Source organism: Phascolarctos cinereus, unplaced genomic scaffold (genome assembly GCF_003287225.1).
Source record: "Phascolarctos cinereus isolate Bilbo 61053 unplaced genomic scaffold, phaCin_HiC Scaffold_3;HRSCAF=262, whole genome shotgun sequence".
Lineage (NCBI taxonomy): Eukaryota > Metazoa > Chordata > Mammalia > Diprotodontia > Phascolarctidae > Phascolarctos > Phascolarctos cinereus.
Genome location: NW_027555736.1, coordinates 28,017,775 through 28,039,227, shown reverse-complemented (window position 1 = coordinate 28,039,227; position 21,453 = coordinate 28,017,775). Strand labels below are relative to the sequence as shown.

Below are 21,453 nucleotides of genomic sequence, written 5' to 3'. Positions count from 1 at the left end.
AACAATATGACATACATACATACAGTATATCTATATATAAGTTAAATACATCCATATATTATCTATCTTTCAGTCATCTGGGGCAGCTAAATGATAGAGTGGATAGAGCAGTGGCCCTGGGGTCAGAAAGACCTGAGTTCAAATCCTCCCTCAGACACTTACTAGCTGTGGGACCCTGGGCAAGTCACTTAATACTGATTGCTTCCAAATCTTTCTATCATCTATCTATATTTGTATATTATTTAGATTTTTCTCATTGTGAAGAAGATATGTGTTAATCATCCCTACACACATATACACCAAAATATTATGTAACATTTTTATGTATGCATTGTGTATCCAAGTGCATGAACCTCTGTAGATTAATATATAAAGTCACTAGGAGATCATGAAAGCTATAAGCCATACATGTATGTTTATCCTATGTATCCAGTATAGGTATATACATACCTATATGTATATATGCATATATGTGTATGTTACATATATATATATATCATGTGTATGCATATTAAACATATCTCATTCATGTGCATGAATTAATGACAATAGATTTAGGAATTTAGGAAATAATATTAGTAGTTCACTGAAATATGATCAGGTATTGACGTTAAAATGAATACTAATAATTTACATTTGCACAGAACTTTATAACTACAAATCCTTTAGATCCATTAATTCACTTGATCCCCATAATAACTGTGAGACAAGCAGTACAAGTATCATTGCATTCATTTTTACCTACAAGGAAGTGGTCATTCTGAGACATTTATGACTTGCCCAAGGTCACCCAGCTCCCAAGTTGAAGCTCTTGGGATTGAAACCAGTCGTTCTGACTCCAAATCTAATCTTTTCCAAATGTAACAATTTAGCCATTTAGGTAGGAAGATTGTGTGCAAGACTAATGATTTCTTTTCACTAAAGTAAAACATAATGCCAATAATATAGACATTTTAAGCTGTAATTCCAGGTATAATGAAAAGAGTTTGAAAACAGGCAATTAAAATGTATTTTCTATGAAGATTTTGAGGGGGAACCTTTCAAAAAAAATATCTTCCCTGCCTTGTCAGGATTTTCCTTGACTGCTTTACTTGTTTACAATTAAAAAATTCAATTTCATTCATGACAACTTTATATCTCTTAATATAGAACATTTGCTGATGTAGGTGGTAAGAGGAAAAAAAGGAGTTAAGAAAGAGGGGGAAAAAACCATCAGTTTTTGTTTATAGTATGCTTTAAATGACTTATTATGTCATTCACATTTTACATTGAATGACACGTACAAAATCCATCTCATTTAATCTTCACCATAACACACCATGATAACAACTATAGTTATTTATCACCATGTTCTTATGAAGAAATCAAGTCTTAAGGCAGGTAAATGACTTACCCAAGATCATACAGCTAGTAAGTGGCCAAAGTATAAACCCAGTTCACCTCTACTTTACAGTATCCTTTCCATAATCCTATTCTACACTGCCTTTCTCCTCTGACCCCTCCTTGGGTTTTTGGTTTTTGTTTTTATTTTTTTCCTTTTCCTAGGCAGAGCAGTCATGCAAAGACACTGTTTTCCTCCTAAAGCTCAGGAATGCAAGATCATAGATTTGGGACCCCCCTCTCTCAACAACACATATCACAAACTAGCTAAAAACCAAATCTTAAGAAGTAGCTTGAGTACCACACAATGAGTGACTTACCTAGTAAGTATACTTCCAAGACATGATTGGAACTTAGGGCATTTGACTCCAAAACTAATACTATTCCTACTGTAGTAAAGTGCTTCAAACAAATCAGTTATGATGAAGTTGATTGTGATGATGATGATAATCATTTATATAGCTTTTATAAAGATTTTTCAAGCCTTTATATGTTTTCTCTTGCTTTATCTTTACAACACCCTTGTAAGGTAGATGGTATTATTATTATCATCACTATTTTGGAACTAAGAAAGCTGAATTACTTGACCAAGGTCTTATAGCCAGTAAGTGCCTGAGGAAGGATTTGATCTTCTTGACTCAAAATCCAGTAATCCTTTTATACTCCTATCTATCTTGTGAGCTAGTTCATGTGTGAGTTCAAATCTTTTATTTCCTTGAATTCCCCACAGGGCCTACCTCACTGTAGTACACGTGGTAGGTATTAGTGATTATCTCTTCATTGTGTGATGAAGGGATGTGTAGACCAGAAAGGTGATGGAGAGGTGTGCGTACCCTGGGATTATACACAGACATTGTGCCATTATGGGCAAATAGCTCCCTCAGAGTTCCTGCCAAAATCACTCTCTCTCTTAACCAGCCTTTATCTGGACAAAACGAGATTTCAAATGGAAGTATTTCATCTCTTTTTAATCTTTCAATATTTCTAGAATCTTTGACATTATTAGTCACTAACGTTCAGAGGTTAACTGACTTTCCAGAGTTACCTAGCCCAGATGTGTGAAGAAAGATTTGAATCTAGTTATTTTTCAAGTCTACATTTAGCATTCTTTTTTAAGTTTTATTGTCTCTCTTTCCCAATGAAGTTTTAAAATACATATGTATACTAGCACACATATGTGCATAAAACATCTCTATACACATATACATTTTTGTTGTTCATGTTGTTCAGTCATGTGTGACTCTTCATGACCCTACTTGAGGTTTTCTTGACAAAGATACTGAACTGGTTTGCCTGTTCCTTCTCTAGATCATTTTGCAGATGGAGAAACTGAGACAGACAGGGTTAAATGATTTGTTCAGGTTCATGTAGATAGTAAATTTCTGAGGTCAAATTTGAATTAAGAAACATGAGTCTTCCTGACTCCAAGTCTGGCACTCTAGCCACTGCATCACCTAGCTCTGTGTTTGTGTATATATGCATGCATTCATGTGTGTGTGTGTGTGTATACACACACACATATGTATATATATAGAGAAATATGTATATTAAACAATATAACATACACACATGTGTATAATTGAATATACTTATATAATTATATACACATACATACATAACTATATATGGCTATGTACACATATATGTATATACATATATAATTATACACACATACATGTATATATAGGCACATACACATAAGTATATATGTATATATATGTGTGTATATATATACATATATATATATACACACACACAAACACATGTGCATTTATACATTTCTTTTTAGCTAAATTCAAATTTTAAATATCTTTAGTATTCTTTAGTGAAGATTAGATGATATTAACCCCAGGGGTTAATCTTTCCTCCCATCTTGTGTTTATATCCACAGCAATCCCAGAATTCATCTCCCAGGTCAACATCGCCTTGGAAGCCCTCGGTAAGAACGCCATGCACCAGTTTGATGATAGCCAGTTTGTGGATGCCTCCAAAAGGGTCTATGACTCAATCCATGACATCCGCTGTGCCGTCATGATGATCAGGGTAAGTGGTCTTTAATTTTCATTGAAATATTCTTATTACTCATCATCTAGACATTCTACGATATTAATAAGGAGATGATGAACTGATAAATTCCTTTGTATACTAGAATATGAACTAACAGCAATGGCATGTGAAAGAGGAGTAAATCCAGATACTGTAGACCAGTGCTTCTTAAACTGTGGGTTGCAATCCCAAATAAAAAAAAAAAAGTTGGCAATAGTAAATGGTTTCTGAACATGCAGAGACCAAAATTTATTTAAAATCAAATATGTAATGAATCCAAAGTGTTCCTGGCAGCACTCGCCTATGTTGCATTGCAAACTTCACTGCAACCTTGGTTCTGAACATGAAGCATGTACACTTTGCACTGCGCATGCCATCTTGCCATGCAATACCTTTAAGAAGCCCTGCTGTAGACTATGGCTGGTTCAGGATTTGGGGAGGAAGGCAATGAATCTCCATGTGCTTTCTTTCTTTTTTATTTTTTTGGTGGTTAAATGAAAGCCCCACCCTGGGTCAATACTATAAGTTGTACATAGTTGTTTCTATTGTCTCTACTACTAATCTGTGAACTTTTCAACTTTCTTCACATCCCCCTATGCTTGGTATTGTCTCAAGGACCTATTAAGTATATAATAAATCCATATTGCTTTATCCATTGATTGATTGATGGATAGTATGAACCTACTAGGGAACTAGAGCTCAGCATAAGGTTAGATTCCCTGACATTTTATTTACCTAATGTCCTTTTCCCTTTGGGAGAATGAAGGCCCATTCAGTAGACAACAATAAGTCTGGAGCTCTTCAGACATCCCCAGGGAGGTAGGGATGACCAGAAAAGGAAGGAGTTCTATCTTGACTGGTAATGGTGTTGTTCATGAGTCCTTTGTCTTTTCAAATAACTTTGCCTTGGTGCTTACAGAGTACCTAAAATCATCACCCTCCCTGAGACCCAGACATGAGCCAAATACAAATGTTTCTAGGAAATACCTCCCTGAGACCCAGACATGAGCCAAATACAAATGTTTCTAGGAAAAACCTAGATGAGAAATGCAGACTAAAGAATATGCTTTTGGTTTGTGTAAACTCTGGTTCTGAGTCACACTCGAAGTGGTTCATGCATATTTATTTTAACAAGTGAGGAATCTGAAACCCCAGAAAATGTGAGTGCTTTACCCAAGGTCAGAGGAGTGGTGAGTGGCAGAGGTAGAAATCAAACCCTTGTCCTCTGGCTTTATAACCAGTTCTGTTTCTGCTATATCACAATACAAGTTTCCTCCATCTCGTGCTAATATTTTGTGACTCACAATTTAAGAAGTGCTGCAAAATTCTTCAAAAGGGGGACTAGGGACAAGTTTTTGTTTTTGAATAATCTGTTAATTGTATTTAATATAATTAGATTCCTTAAATCCTATGTTTTATTTTGTATATTTTAAAATAATTATTCTGAGAATATTTAAAATATTATTCTGAGTCTTGCCAGATGACAAGGTATATATGATTTAAAAAAATGGATCAGAACCCTTGTTCTGGGATCAAAAGTGACAGAACATTGGGATATGGAATTCCTCCTGGGTAGTTCTTTATATCTTTGAAATTACAAGTCTGGTGGAAAGTGGAATATACTTCCTTGAACTCATATTGACTTTTCGTGATCACATAATTTTGTAATAAATTAAGGCAAGTGTATGGCACTTTGAAAATCTGTCAGATTTTGTAAACAGAGGTTCACACCTGTATTTAATGCTTCTTTTAATAAGCAGAGTTGATATCAGGAATTCTGTTTACACAAACATCCTCAGAACAGTGCTGCGATAATAACCGTGTCTCTGCTGGAGTCTGTGTCCCAGCTTGGAGACAAAGGGAACTCTGATGAATCTTTGTTATAGTTTCAGGAGAGTTTCAGTTGTTGAATACTTAGAGATGGGCTCTGCCTTTAATGTCTCTACATAAATGTTATGATTTACCCTGATGAGAGTTATTAGAACAACATGAAGAAAGAATTCATGAAAAGTGGCATACAGTCACAGGAGGCCTGAAGTTAGACTAAACAGAATGGGCTATTGGATAAACAGGAAAAAGGAGTCTGAAATCAAAAAGATAATACATAATTTCCTCTGTAGGATCATTGCTTACTCTGGAGAATAACTGTGGAAATACATAAGATGATATATTTAGAGCTAGAAGCAACCTTAGACACCATTGAAGCAAACCCCCTTATTTTGCAGGTGAGAAAACCAAGTTCCAAATAGGTTAAACTATTCACCCAGGGTCATACTCTCTATATTGCACCATGATAAGCCAATTCAATTTGTTTCTGAGTAACCAAGATCCAGCTTGTAGTAGGCAAATTGTACCTTTCTGCTTTTCCCAGTGGAACATACTGTGTGCTCCTTGAGAGAAGGAGCCGCTTCACATTGTCTTTGTTTAATTTGCACCTTGCACAATGCCTGGCAGATAGTCACTTAATAATTCATTACTGATAGAGCAATAAATTGATTTTTTTTGAATGCCCCATCACACATTTCAAAATGTGCTGGTATTGAAGAACAGGAAACCTATGCCAACAAACTTTGAAGATGTCCTGTACCACTATTGTGCTATAAATTTGGATTGTGAGACTAAAGCCCAGTTTGAAAATGGAAGGGCAGTAGGGTTTGAGAAGTTTAGAAACATTGCAGTTTCATGGAAAATACACTGGATTTGAAGACAAAAACCTGCATTTGTATTCTAGTTTGGGCACTTTTTATACATGTGACTTTATGTGAACCTCTCTTCTCTGGATCTCAGTTTCTTCCTCTGTAAAATCAGAGGATTAGACCAGATGTTCACTTACACTGCACTTAGGTCTAAAGCCTATATTCACCTGACTCTTTTACAAAGCATAGTGGTGGTTGATGATTCCTTTACAAAAACTATAAAGATGGCCACTTCTGTAATTTACATAAACAGCAGAGACTTGCTATCGAGTTTTGGGTGCCATGTTTTAGGTAGGACATTGAAAAGTCAGAATAGACCAATTGTGTGGTGAGATTATTACAAACCATACCATAGAAAGATGAAAAATGGAACTTGGGATGTTTAGACTGGCAAAATGAGATTTTGAGAATACGTGGAAGCCATCATTAAATATTTGAATATCACGTGGAAGAGCAATTAGATTTGCTCTTATTGGCTCCAGAGCACAGATTTAGGAATATGAATGAAAGATAAAGTGAAAGACTTCATCTGCATATATGGGGAATGATAACAACAACAATAAATACTACTACTACTCCTACTCCTACTACTGCCACCACCACCACCACCACCACCACCACCACCACCACTACTACTACTACTACTACTACTACTATAATTACAACTCACCAAAACTTATAGGTATTCCCAAGTTGAATAGGCTGCCTTGTGAGGATGTGACTTCTCCATCATTGCAAATATTCCAGCAGAAATTGGACAAATACTTTTCAAGAGTATTGTGGAGGAGGAAAAATCTTGTTCAGGTACCTGTTGGACTAAATGATCTCTGAGGCCTCTTTCATGTTTGTAATTGTGTTATCCCATGATATTTTTTTGAGCCCTTCTATACCAATAAAACAAAACAAAACAAAATAAAATCAAAGTGTAAAGGTCCTCACAGGTGTGATAAGATCAGTGTTGGGTTTTTAAGACTCCTGGCCACAACTCTGTCCCTCAGGGGTCAGTTATAAAGAGAGGCTAAGAGGGTAGGGAGCTCATAACCTGTTTAAGAGGAAAAGATAGCTAAGAAAAGGTTTGCTTTTTGGGAATTCCAGTAGCAGTGGGTGAAATGACTTATTCTTTGAGTTGAGCAGAAAGGTTTAGCAAGAATCAGTGAGGGTAGTTAGTCAGACTTCCTAGCAAAAGGCCCTGGGCTTTAGCTAGCATGAGTCTGACTCCCATCTCTCTGTAGATGATTTTGAAATCTACATATCCAACTCCATGCCTGTCTTGATTTCTGGTTCAGCTTCTCTAACTCCTGTTCCCCCTTTTCACTGGATATCACATAGCCACCTCAAATCCAACTTGGAATTCAAGATGGAACATATTATCTCTCCCTCTAAACCTTCCCACCTTTTGTGATCCAATGGAGGTCATAAAGATCCTTCTGGCCATTCAGGTTCATGACCTTGGAGTCCTCAGTGTCCCCCTTTTCCCTTCCCCATATCTAATCAGTTGCCAAGCACCCTAGTTTACTCTCCCATTGCCTCAGAGCTGCGCCGTTGTGGTGATCTCCCAGCTCCTCTCTGTGTGTCTAGTTTTTCTCCCTCTCATCATTCTACAAAGAGCTAGAATGCTGATATTCCTCATGCATGGATGTGACAGTATAATTCCTCTCTTCAAATGTCTTCAATGACTCTATTTGGCTTTTGGTATAAAACGCACGATTTTCTGTGTGGCGTTGAAATTCCTTCACAATTTTGCTCCAACCTATTTTTCCAGATTGATCACACATTACCAACTCTCTCTAACCTCACAATACATTTTATCCCAGCCAGATTTACCTACTTCCCTTGAATGACATCACATCTCCCACCTATGTGCCTTTCCACTGGCTTTTTCCCATGCCTGACATGACCTTCCTTCTCACCTCCTACTCTTGATACCTCTAAAACTTTTCAAAACCCAGCTCAGTTACAAAAGGTGGCCTTTATTATTTCTCCTAGCGGTTAGCACTTCTTAAATTTTGTTTGAGTTTATTGGGAGTATTTCTTTTACTAGTGACAACATGGAGTAGTGACTAGACAGTTCAAGCTTTTCCTCTGACAAATACTAGTGGGTGCACTGGGTAAGTCATTTCAATGCTCAGAAGTCTCTAAGCATTTCTCTAAGACTAAGTTACAGGAAGGTATTGAACAACATTGGTAAAGGGGATTTCCTTCATGAGATTTCTCCATATGGATGAAATCACAGATCCTAGCCTTTTTCCCCTTTGCATAATCTCAGAGGTGTGTTCTCATATATAGGTTCCAGCATACAATTCCAGGCTTATTTCTTTACTTAATACACTTTACATTACACCCAAATTAACTTACAGTTCTTTGTAAATATCATTCCATCTGTCCTCTCCCTGCATTTACCCGAGTTATCCCTCATGCCAAGATTATACTTCCTCATCCCCTTTTCCCCTTAGTATTTCATGATGCCTTTTAAGATCAGGTTAAATGCCACCTCTTACAGAAGGCATATTGGCATCCCTCCATTTACTAAAGATCGCAAGTTATTTTTATTTATGTTGTAACTCTATTTTAGTGACTTATCTCCATCCAAGTTTCCCTTGACAGAGCATAAATGCTTCTTGAGAAACCGGGTTTGTTTTATTTTTTTCCTTTAATGTCTCCAGTTCCTAACACAGTTGATACTCAACAAATGTCTGAAGGATTCAAGTGAGATAAATAAACTACATGTTGAAAGATCTGGAAGCCTAGTATACTTTGACACCATCAGCCCTAAGCCCCAAGGACTGTGCACAAGACTTGAGAGCCATTCACAAGAGCCAGGAACCTTTGGGCACAGGGATAAATGGATGAATAGTGACAGAGTATTAGCCTAATTGAAACTCCATAGAGATATCAGACTGAGAATGTTCATAACTACGTGAAAGGAGAAAAGCTAAAGAACATATATTAGCATTCATCATACAATTCTCTCAGCATCATCTTTAAATATTGCCACTAGTTCTGTATTAGAAGAGCAGCTTCCTTTCTCTAGATCTCATTTTCCTACGCAATTCAAGCTATCTGCTCCAATAGAAAGAGTACTTACCCAGGAAGATGAAATCACAGATCCTTGAATTATGGACAAAAAACATCCTAAGGCATACCACATAATAATAGCTTTCTAGACAAAAATAAATAAATACAAATAAAAAGGTGCATTTTTCCATTAGGAACATTAGCTGCTGTTTTATTTTCTAAATAGTCATCGATGTACATATGAAACAATACCAGCAGCCTCTTTCTTTATCCCAAGGAATAAAGGGGATGGATAGATTTGAAGGGATGCCAGGACATTGATTGCTTTTGTAAAAAGGTAGAATGGGGGACAGAAAATAAACTGGTATGCTTTTGTACAACAGCAAAATTGGCTTGATCATGGACTTTCCATGAATTTAGCAGCATTGGGCCCACTGCCGAATCTCAGGCTTTGTGGCCACTAATTGGATCTTAGATGCAAAATGTATATCTACATTAAGGCCATGCATTGAGAAGCCCCTCTAAGGGGATGCTCCATGGGGTTTTCTTTGTGTCATTCAGTAGAATGCCAGGTGCTGGTGAGCACTCCATGTTCTTTGAAGGTGATAGCAAATGGAATATAAATATTGCCTTACTCTCAGGTCTTCAACTAAGCCAAAGTGGTCCTTGTGTTGTATGGGTAGGTCAGAAGGCGCTTCAGGGTGAAGTCAATGGAAATTCCCAAAATGTATTTTGGGCATATTATCCTCCATTATCAATCCCTTGATGTCATAAGCATGGAAAGTCATGAAATTATCCCAAAATTTAATGACTAAAATCATCTTTTATATTGTCTTCTATTGCAGGCTTAGGAGAAGGAATCAGGTTTAATTAAAGCCATAAAATATAGAAACATACCATAATGGAAATTATTTCTATTCTTTTAAAAATGGCAGTAAAATACATTTTAACCAGTCTATGGTGGTCTCATTTTTCCCCTCCAAAAGTATCCACATAAAATCAGGAAATTTTAGACTACTTTTATTGTCTATAAATCCAGTAATTTGGAATGAAACTTCAATGAATCCAACAGAGTAGGAATAGCACAAGATTTAGAGGGACAGGATTTGGGTTCCAATCCTACCTTTCCTAATCACTACCTGTCTGACTTTAGAGAATTTGCTTCAGCTTCTCAGGTTTTTTTCCCCCTCATTTGGGAAAGACTATATGACCTTTAAGGTTACTTCTAACATTAAATATGTTACTCTATGTGTATATGATTAAATTAGTTGTAAGGTCCATTGCTGAGTTAAATCTATGATGCTACAAAATAAAGTAACCTAATTTTGAGTAGGGACGATGATGGGCTGGTGGTATCAGCAGATAGCCAGGTGATTTTGGAAAACATTGTCTTGGAAATGAAAGATAGGACTCACCTCTTGGTGTGATGAAATCATTGACTTATTTGGAAATGTAAAACAGTTTTCAATTGACTGTTTTCTGACCTTAAATCAATTCATTATTTGCTCTATGTCTTTATAAAAGGGACCTTTAAAAATGGAATAGTGGAAGGATTTATATGATTCCAGTTAATTTTCTAGTATCTCATATGATTAGAGAAAAAATATTCTGGTTAAATGAGAGTTTCATATGAGCCCATTTTGCTAAAACCTTAGTCTTGAAAATCTTTCTGAAATGCATGTATGAGGAAGATGGATTTGTTCTGTAATTATAGAAATTATACCCTCCTTTCCTTATCACATCTTCTAATTGTTTTTCTTAGTATCCTGGCATTTGCTAATTTTGACTGCCATATTCCATTAGTATTAGGTTGGCACTCAAATCCTTCTAAAATAATGTCCTCAACATATAGGCTACTTTCATTCAGGATTTTAGCTGCTAAGTGAGACAATATGACAGGTTTGTACCTACTGTATCACATGCATTGATTGTCCTTAATAACCAATTATTAAGCACTCACTAACTTGGCATCCTGGACTTCTCATTGGCCAGTATTCACCATATCTAGGCCAACCCCAAACCTAACATACTATTGCTCTCTAGCCATCTTTATACCTCACTGGTAACTGTGTATCCTTCTACCCCTTTCATCCTTCTTTGCTACCTCTTTCTCTAAGAACAGTCATTGAATTGACACTGTCATTCCAGGAGATGATGATGATGATGATGATGACGATGGTGATGGTGGTGATGCTGATAGTAATGGTGATGATGATGGTGGTGATGGTGGTGACAGCTAGAATTTACAAAGTGCTTTATGTGTGGTAATTCATCCTATCCTTAACAATAGCCATGGGAGATAAGGGATATTCCTCTACCAATTTTACAAATAAGAAAACAATGGCTGAGACATTAAGCGATTTGTTTAGGATTACACAACGAGTAAATGTTTAAGGAAAACTTTGACTCAGGTCTTCCTCAGTACAAGTCCAGTATTCCATCTACCATATAACACAATTGCCTCTTGATTGAATATTGACCATTCTTGTGACTTACTAGACAAAAATTTCCTTCCCTGGCTACCACTCTCCTATATGTGTTGACTCCTCTGTAATTATGAAAGCTCCCTGAGGGCAGAGAATGTCTTCCTTTTTTTTTTCTCTTTGTATCTGCAGTGTGACTGTGCACTGTGACTGATACAGAATTTAATATATGCTTTCGAATATATTAATTTATTCATTCATTCATTTATTCATTCAATCACTTCTATATTGCACCAGTGACTAGGTATACAAATTACACACACACACACACACACACACACACACACACACACAGTGTCCCTGTGTTCAGGGTATTTGTATTCTGCCAAGTTAATACCAAATTCGTAGCACTCGTTTCAAACCCATTTCAACCCATGACTCCGCAGTTTATCCACTGTGTAATTGGGTCCCTTTCCACTCACTCCAACTTTCCACGTCTCTTTTATATGTTGTCTTTCCATACTAGACTATAAAAGTCTTTCTTTTTGCTTGGGTTTGCAAATGCTTAGCACAGTTCCTGGCACGTAATGAGCACTTGGTAAACACTTTATCACTTGTTTTCTGGTTTCTCCACTCGCACCTATTCCAAGGCAGTGAGGAGCTGTGGTAGACAGAGCCCTAGTCTTGGAATCATGAAGACCTAAATTCGAAGCTCAAAAAATGAGTAAATATGTGACCCTGGACAAGTTATTTTACCTTTGTCTGCCACAGTTTCCTCACCTGTAAAATGGGGATAATAACATCTACTTTTTAGAGTTGTGAGGATCAATCATATAATATTTGTAAAGAAGTTAGCACAGTGTCTGGCTCATAGTAAGTGTTTAGTAAATTGTTTCCTTCCTTCCTACTCTTTCTTGCTCCTTCTATTTTTCACCTTCTTTCATCTATATTTTCTCTTTCCCTTAGATTCTGTGAAAAATGATTTCTCTTGCTAATCTGTGTTTTGGAGACTCAGAGTTCCACCCTGCTAGCCTTCTGTCCAAAGTTGTTCAGAAGGACATCTCTGGTAATGAGATTGCACTGAATCTTCTTATTTTGGTCAAACTCCGACCCAGATGGGAAACTGATTTTATCCTGCTCTGGTTTGGGTGGAGACAGACTTCCAAGACTGAGGGTGGTATTTTGTTTGATGGCAGGTGATATTGGCCCCTATGGACAGTGACATACTCAAGACCTCATTTTAATATGACCCACCTCCTAATATGTTGACCAGTCATGGTTGATTGGCATCCCTTGGGAACACCTACTCTTTGATGGGCATATAAGACTGGACCCAAAAATCCCAAACTGAGCCAATTCTGAATTGGCCCTCTTGGAGCAGGGACAATTCTGGACTGAACTCCCACACAATTCATGTCAAGCCACCTTGAGAAATTAAACCATGGACACATGGATCCCAATTTTGTTTGTCTTTTTCTTAGAGCAGATGCTGTTTAAAATCAGGGTTTGTTGGGTTCATGGAGTTCAGGGTTCACAATTCCAATATTACTGACTTTTGGAAGCTTGCTCAGATCTTGGCTGTCATACTGGTCCTCTACTAAGTGAAAACATTGTAAGAATGTGGCTTTTTGGGGAAATGGAGTTGGGGTAACCTGTCTCTGAAAGTTACTGGATCATCCTTATCTTCTGTAGTCATGGAAATCTCTGAAGAAAGGAACATGACCAGCCCAGCTCCCCTGGAGAAAAAGAAAAAAAAGTCAAAAACAGAATCCTAAGCATCTTGATCAGTGATGATCATCCTTAGGGGGAGCTTAGAGGATCACTGGTCCATGAGACCTCAGAGATCAGCTAATCTAACTCCTTCATTTTACAAATGAAGAAACAGAGGCTTGTGGAGATTAAATAATTTCCCCAAAGTCACATACCTAATAAGTAGCAAAATTGCCTGGTTGCCTGCTGATACCACCAGTCCATCATCTTCCCTACTCAAAATCAAGTTACTTTATTTTGTAGCATTATAGATTTAGGTAAGCAATGGACCTTACAACTCATCTAATCATATGAATATACAGTAACATATTTAACATTAGAGGCAACCTCAAAGGCCATCTTATCTTTCCCAGATGAGAAAAAAAGACCTGAGAAGCTGAAAAGAATTGTCCAAAGTCAGACAGGAAGTGATTAGGAAAGGTAGGATTGAAACTCAAATCCTGCGACTCTACATCTTGTGTTCCTTGAACTCTATCAGATTCATTGAAGTTCCATACCTAGTAGGTGATCCAGGTCCTCAGTCTCCATTTCTAGTGCTATTTCCATCCTACCACATTGTCTCAAAAAGTTGTCCCAACTCTATGATATCTGACAAAAAAATCTCTTTTTTTCTTCTGTGGCCACCTACATTTCCCCAATGTATTTAACTCATGTAAATGATTCATGTAGCTTTCTATTACACATCTTCTCAACTGATTCTACAATCAGGCTTCAAGTTTGAGGTGAATGGAGATAATAATGGGCTGCACTGAGCCAGATCTGGATTATTTTTCCTGCACCCCGATAATCATATTTGTTGGTTACAATTTTACTAATGTTTCCAATTCCAGCTCCAATTCAATCTCCTCTAGGAAGCCTGACCAGGCAATCCTTAGGCAGATAAAATCATTCTTTTTTTCCAAATTCCCATCCACCACTACTCTTTCTTTTAGTTCCTATCACTTGAAATCTTTTTATCCTCAAGTTGCCACATCTTTATCTGTCTTCGTGTTGTCTCATTTCAGTATAATGTGACCTCCTTAGGGTAGGGGATATGTCAATTTTATTTACTTCTTCCCCCCCATTTTTAGTGCCTAGCACTATGTCTTGCATTTAATAAGTGTGTTGAAGTAAATTACATTCTATTTTGCTGCACTAATTAGTGTGTATGTTATATCCAGAAGAGAATTACAAGTTTTTGTTCGTTTTGAAGTATGGACACTGTTTCCATCATTGGTTTCAGACCTATTTAGAATATTCAAGATTGGCAAGGCATTTTAGTCACTTATTTTGCATTTAATTTTCTTTGTTTTAATTAACATAATTCTATTGTTTTTCCTTTTTAACTTCTACCTGAATGCCATTGAAAAACAAAAACAGAAAAAGCTGCAAAAAATGTGTGTAGTCAAGCTAAACAAATACATGTATTGGCTATATCTTATACATACATACACACATATGTGTGTGCACATAATTCCATACCTTGAGTCTGTCACCACTTTGTCAAAAGGTAGTATTCTTAGGCTAGCAGTCTTTATCATTGGTTCCCTGGAATCATGGTTGGTTCTTGTAGTGATCAAACTTCTTAAATACTTCGTACAATATTGTTACTCTGTAGAGTTCTCCTGGTTTTGTTTTCTTAAATCTGTGTTAGTTTATAAATATTATCTCAGGTTTCTCTGAAACCATTACTCTAATGATTCTTATGGCATGATGTTATTCTATTGATATGTCATCATTTGTTCGGCCATTACCAATATAACTGATATCCTCACACCAAAGCTTGCAATTTTTTTGCCACTTCAACAAGGGTTGGCACAAATATTTTTTGTACATATGAGTTCTTTCCTTCCTGCTATTTAAAAAGTATATATGGAGTATCAATCCAGAAGAAACACATTCTGCATTCATCTCTATATTACCTACAGTGTCTTCTAAGTTTTCAACAAATATTTGGTGAGAATGAACAAACTTCCATTCATAGCTTCACCCAAGATCAAAATTTTGAAGTCCCATATTTATCTATTCTGTTCTTCCCTAGTTTGTCTCTGTTTCTCCACAGGCCTTAACAATGCAAAAAGAATTGATATATAAGCCAGAAGTTTCAAGTACATAGTCTTGCATGAGGCTTGCAGTATTCCTACGTGTAGTCCAAATGAGATTAAAATGTAATTAGAAAATATTTAACAAAATAAATTAAAAATATAATTAAGATAGATAAGGTATTAACTTTATCTATTGTGATTTGATAAGTAAGCATGAGGCCTTCAAGGATCCATATGTACAGTTTAGTGGACTCATTTCTATCTGAATTTGATTCCACTGTCTAAGGAAATTACTTTTACTATGACCCTCAGAGATTTTCATTGAACTTGACATTATTAACAGTATCTGTAGTATTGCCCTTCAGGTCCTTTTACTTTCTTCAGTATTTTTTGAGTCTCCATTAGCAAGCTGTTGACTTGTGTTTCATGATTTTCTTGCATCACTCTCATTTCTCTTCCCAGTTTTTCCTCTACTTCTCTTATTTGCTTCTCAAAATCCTTTTTGAGCTCTTTCATGACCTGGGACCAATTCATATTTTTCTTGGAGGTTTTGGATGTAGGAGCCTTGACTTTGTTGTCTTCTTGTTATATGTTTTGATCTTCTTTGTCACCAAAGAAAGATTCTATGTCCTGTCTTTTTGCACAGTTTGCTCATGATCCCAGCCAATTACTTGCATTATAAACTCTTTGTTAAGGTAGAGGTCTGCTTCCAGTGTGGAGAATCCCAAGCTTTGGGAGTTTTGTGCAGCTATTTTCGCGATACTTCTAGGCATCAGTAAATTTTCAGTTTTTCCAAGATGGTATGATCAGGAGAAAGGTGTTTATTCCTTTCCTGGCCTGTGCTCTTGTCTATGAGTGACCACAAGCACTCTTTTCTGCCTTGGAACTGTGAGGAGGATTCTATCTTCACTGCCCCTACAACTTCCCCCAAGCCAGTGTTCCTTCTCACTCCAGGATTGCCACCTAGAACTGTGACCCAGATCCAAGCACAGGCAAAGCAAGAGAATCCTGCCTCCTTGCCATCAAAGAGATCCCTGCAGTCCCCCTCTGATCAGTCAGCCACTCAATTCCCACTCAATCTGTGGTCCAAGAGTCTAGAAGCAGCCTCTGCCTCAGGGCTGCATCAGGACTGGGGCTGGGACCAAGCTTCTCTCTCACTGAGGTCACAGACTTTTCCTACTGACCTTCTAAGTTCTCTTTGGTGTTTGTGGATTGAGAAGTCTGGAAACCTCCACAGTGCCTGTGATTTAGTCCTCTGAGGCCTGCTCCAGATTCGCTGAGGCCTGTTTTGACTGCATGGTTAACTGCATTCAGTTTCACTCTGTCTTTTTGTGGGTTCTGCTGCTGTAGAATTTGTTTTGAGCCATGTTTTACAGGTATTTGGAGGAGTTTGGGGGAGAGCTCAAGCAAGTCACTTCTTTTACTCTGCCATCTTGGCTCTGACCCCCTGAGGCCACATTTGAAGTCAGGAAGATGAGTCTTCCTGACTCAGGCCCAGCACTCTGTACACTGCTAGCTAATGGGAGGGGACTGTGAATTCAAGAAGACTGTACCCCACTTCATGTCCTTTTAAAGAAGTAGTTTATATCTAATTGTAGCATCTATAGAGTGGGGGAATGAGGAAGAAAAGAGGAAAAAATTAAAATTATATGATAACTTCAATATATATTTAAAAGGAATAGCAAATACATAATAGATTTGCAGTTTCGTGTGTGGTCATCTTTTTTTTTCTTTTCTATTATGGTATTAAAATGCTTGTTTTGTTCCTTAAGTTCAGAGTAAAACAAATAAATGAATAAATGAACAAGCAAATAAATGAATGAATGAATGAATAAAAAGAAGTAGCATGTATCCTGGCCTCAATGGGTAGAGTAGATAAAGCATGTACATTAAATATATCTAGTGATAAATTTCTAGCCTACTGTGATAGCTAGGATAATGGAGTTGTAATGAGGAAATCTTATGTTCAGATACTGAAATTATATACTTTGAGTTATGGGACCCTGGCAAATGATTTCTCCTATGTCTAGCTGTTGGGGTACATGGTCTTTAAGGTCATTTTGAGCTTTAAATTTATAATCTGGCAAATCTATGAATCTGAATAGTGAAAGCTGGCTCTTAGTCATAACCACTCAAATAACTGAATGAAACAAAACATAGGGGGCCTCTTCTTAACGAAAGACTACATTTTACCACCCCCAAGAAGTCCTTGTTTCATTCTTCTTTTTTTCTTATATTTTTTCTTCTCTTTTTCTGGTATCATTACAATTTTCCTTTCAGTTTCCATGCCAATTGCCTCTCATGTTACGGAGATGAATTTAAATTCTTGAAGGATTTACCACAGAGTACAAGTTCTGATAGGTCCTAGAAAGACAAAAATACCCCAAAACAAAACAATAATAACTTTATAGTCCTGTTTATGCATCTGTCATCTGAGGGTTAACTTAATTTTAGAGAGGTGCCAACTTGGCCTGTGGTCAGATCTACTCTTCCATCAATAGAAAGTTGACTAACCAATAACTCTATGTTCTAGTGATGGTTGCCAAAGCCCAGATTTCTTGTTAAACCTTTCTGCCCCATTGTGTGTCTTTAGTCTTCAAAAAAAGAATTTGCTCCCAAACTATGTGATAGAAGCTTTTGTTTCCCCAAATATGCCTTTTCCCCAGAACAATGTGATTAATTCTCTTCTTTTGAAAGGTTAATGTCTGAATTCTAAAATAAAGGAATTCTAAATTTGGGAATATCCTGTGTCCTCAATCATTTGCATCCACATCTTGCCTATTGCTCAGACATTCTTCCCGTCTATGTAGCATCAAAATCCCCTATAATGAGAATCATCGCTTTGGCCCAGGCTCAATGAGGCCTAGGCCTTTCCAAGCAACATTTCAATCTCTTTACCTTAGCTATGCCATTGGGTTGCCAAACCTGAATGCCAGATTGATTGTTAGGCAGATACAAATACATTTGGTAACCAATTAGCTTGATCTCATTATCACTGCAAAAAAAATAATAATGTGCATCTGAAATAAATAGCCCATTTTGTTACATCATGTCTTGGGTCATATACATTCTGCAAAATCCTTCCTGTAAGTATGTGGTGTCTAGAGGATGGGCATATTAATCTTTAAAGGGTATACACGTCAAACATAAAATTGCAAACCTTGACTTGGATTGGGTCCTCTGTAACGTTTCCTTGTTTTCCTGGAAGCAATATAATGTTAACTCATACTGGCATGTATTTAGAGCAGTAGGGCCTTTAGAGATCATATTTGCCAAGCCGCTTAGTTTATACATGGACTCAGAGAGAATAAGTAACCTACCCAAGGTAACAGTAATGTTATAGGTGATGAAAGCAGGATTAGAATAAAATTCCTCTGTCTCCCAATTTAGTATTCTCTTGGCTGTGCCATACCGCTCCTTACCTTAGGTCAGTTGAAGGATAAGAGATCTAGAGTCCACAAGTAAGTCTTTCTGGCTTGCCAGGACCACCCAGAGATTGGACACTAGCATCAAACCTTGCAGAATTTTGTGTCACTCCAAGTCATAGTGGAACATTGGAGAAAGACCTTAGACTAAGAAGACTGTGACATCAGAAAACAAAATAAAACCATAATGGGTATGGAAAAACTAGTCAACTTTAGAATGAGATATTGGTTTTCATTTTCTTGTTGTTTGTCTTAGATGGGAATGAAAAGGAGTTTCTTTTTGCCATTTAGATTTACAGGACCATGAGGTTCATGGATTTAGAGATGAGAGAAACTTAAAAACCATTTAGTCCAGCTCACTCAGTTAAAAAAAAATGAGGACACTAAGGCATAGAAAAGTGGGTTGTCATTTAACCCTGTTCACCTAGCTAGTGTGATGGGAGAAGGATTGCTTTTTCATTAGTCTTTCAAAGCGGGTTGAGCTCTTGGGGGCATCAAAACATCAGGGAGCTATTAAGAGTATTAGGAAGACTGTAGAAAGAGAGACTTTTGGGAATATCAAAGGGTTACCTCCATGTGAATATCACATTCTTTTCTGATTGCAGGTTGGATTGGGCAGTTTAGGTGGTGTTACTGTTGCTTGTTTGGGGGGAATGGGAGTGAGTTTAGTTTACATCTTTGTTGGTGGCTGTGAGTATTTTGCAGCTTATGAGTCTTGTGTGTGGTGAAATAGCAGTTGATGTACCCTTACATGATACTACCTGCATTATTTGCAAGCAAGCTAAGGACCTCATTATCACTTTGGGGGTAACTTAGACGTGAACTGTAGCCAGGCTTTATTTTGGAGCATTCCCTAAGATAAAGTTTGGAGTAATGGCACAGCAAGGCAAAGAGAAAAGTCAGTGGCCCTGAGATCAACCTTTGAGACAAGATACAACATGATAGGTCAAGGTTTTTGTTGAACACTAGGTAACACGTTGTAGTTGTTGACAATTTTGTCTTTGGAAATCTTTTCTTCCCCCATTTTAAAATGATTTCATTTCAGACAATTCTGGCAGTTTCAAAGGCTGCTCCCCGCTACTTCCCCTATACCCTTCAGTTTCTGGAATGCATTCATTCCTTCTTCCTTTCTGCTTGGAATCTTACCAAGCTGCCTTTTAATCAGAAGATCTCAGTTCCTAAAACCTATGTTAGGCTTTTTCTAGTCTGCTCAGTTAATATTATTTTTCAACTATATACACATATACCCAACACACACATACAAATGCACATATACACAAGCACACAACCACATATATACATGTCAAAAGTAAGTATAGGTAATGTGTTATATATAATATATACATACATTAAAAGCAGGTCAATATGATGTATTTTTATACACATATGAAAATTAAGTACATGCATGCATACAGGCATATTCATGTGTCCACATATACATATGGGTATATATGAATAATACATATACATATACTGTTTAACAATAATAAAATGTAAAGTATATGTGATGTATTACATATGTACAAATATATTTGTATACACCTGTGTATAAATATACTATATATATATGTATATTTGGAAATACACGTGCATGCATCTATTAATACTACTTAGCTTTCTTAAAATATAAAGGCAGAATCTATTTCAACTTTGCCTTTTCATTCCCAAGGCTTAGTACACCATCAGCACTTAAATGCTTGTTTTGTTAAATTCAATTTAATCTTGAAAATGTAAAAAGGCCATTAAGAGACACGCTCAGTGAAAGTGACCTGCCGTGGAATTCACAAGAACCTAGTCCCAGCCTAACCTCCTCCACTCACCAGCTAGGTGATCTTTTGTGAATCCCTTATCTCTGGATCTCTATTTCCTCATCCACTCAATAATGCTAATGATACATCTCTTTCTTCCTAATAAGGCTTTCAAAATGGTTGAATTGAAAGGACCATTGAGATGTTGTATGTGATACACTTAAATACTCAAGAGTCCAATGTTCTTGTTGATGTGGCTATTTCCTCCAATGATGTAAGTCACGATGAATCCTTCTCTGTTTATGCTGTGAAACATCTGTGCTTAACTACCCCAAGTTAGCTGCAAGGGCTCTCCCTAATGTTCCCTTCCTGATCCGCTCAGCTTTAGCTCCACCTCCTACCCAAGATTTTTTTTTCTTGGTGACATCATGTTTTTGATACTTCCTCCTCCTCTGAAGATTTCTTTTGATATCTTTTGCATTCATTTATAGATTTGCTTGTTGTGCCAAACAGATAGAAAGTAGCTTCCCTGAGGGCTGGGAATATTTTAGTTTCACCTTTATATTTCCAATCCTTATTATAGTGCTTTGTTTTTAGTCATTAATTAATAAAAGGAGGTTTAGATTGGATTGGATAAAATGTGAGAATCTAGTTGTCATCACATTCAAAACCAGATGGTTTGGCATCAAGATTCTTGATCAGATCAGGTGCCTTAGTGGAAAGAATGCTTGGGAAACTAACCTAGAAAGTTTTTTCACCTATCAGGAAGCACCTCTTAAAGCACAAGCCTACATTTCTTGCTCATCTACAGAAAGAAAATCAGAGTGAAGCAACAATTGAGAATTGAGTTTGACTTGAGGTAACAGCTAAGCTTGCAACATTACCATAGCGACCTTTCTTTGGTAGTTATTGTTACTACTGCTTCT

General features: G+C 37.0%; 1 protein-coding gene across 3 annotated transcripts in view; it reads left to right on the top strand.

The window, feature by feature from the left end:
* CTNNA3 (catenin alpha 3) overlaps positions 1–21,453 on the top strand; it is a 1,889,266-nt gene that overhangs the window by 1,511,276 nt on the left and 356,537 nt on the right. For all 3 annotated transcript variants that reach the window (XM_020998213.2, XM_078150742.1, XM_020998214.2), the window contains exon 13: positions 3,272–3,423. In XM_020998213.2, the coding sequence (XP_020853872.1) occupies positions 3,272–3,423 (152 nt within the window). The remainder of the gene's footprint in view (positions 1–3,271; positions 3,424–21,453) is intronic.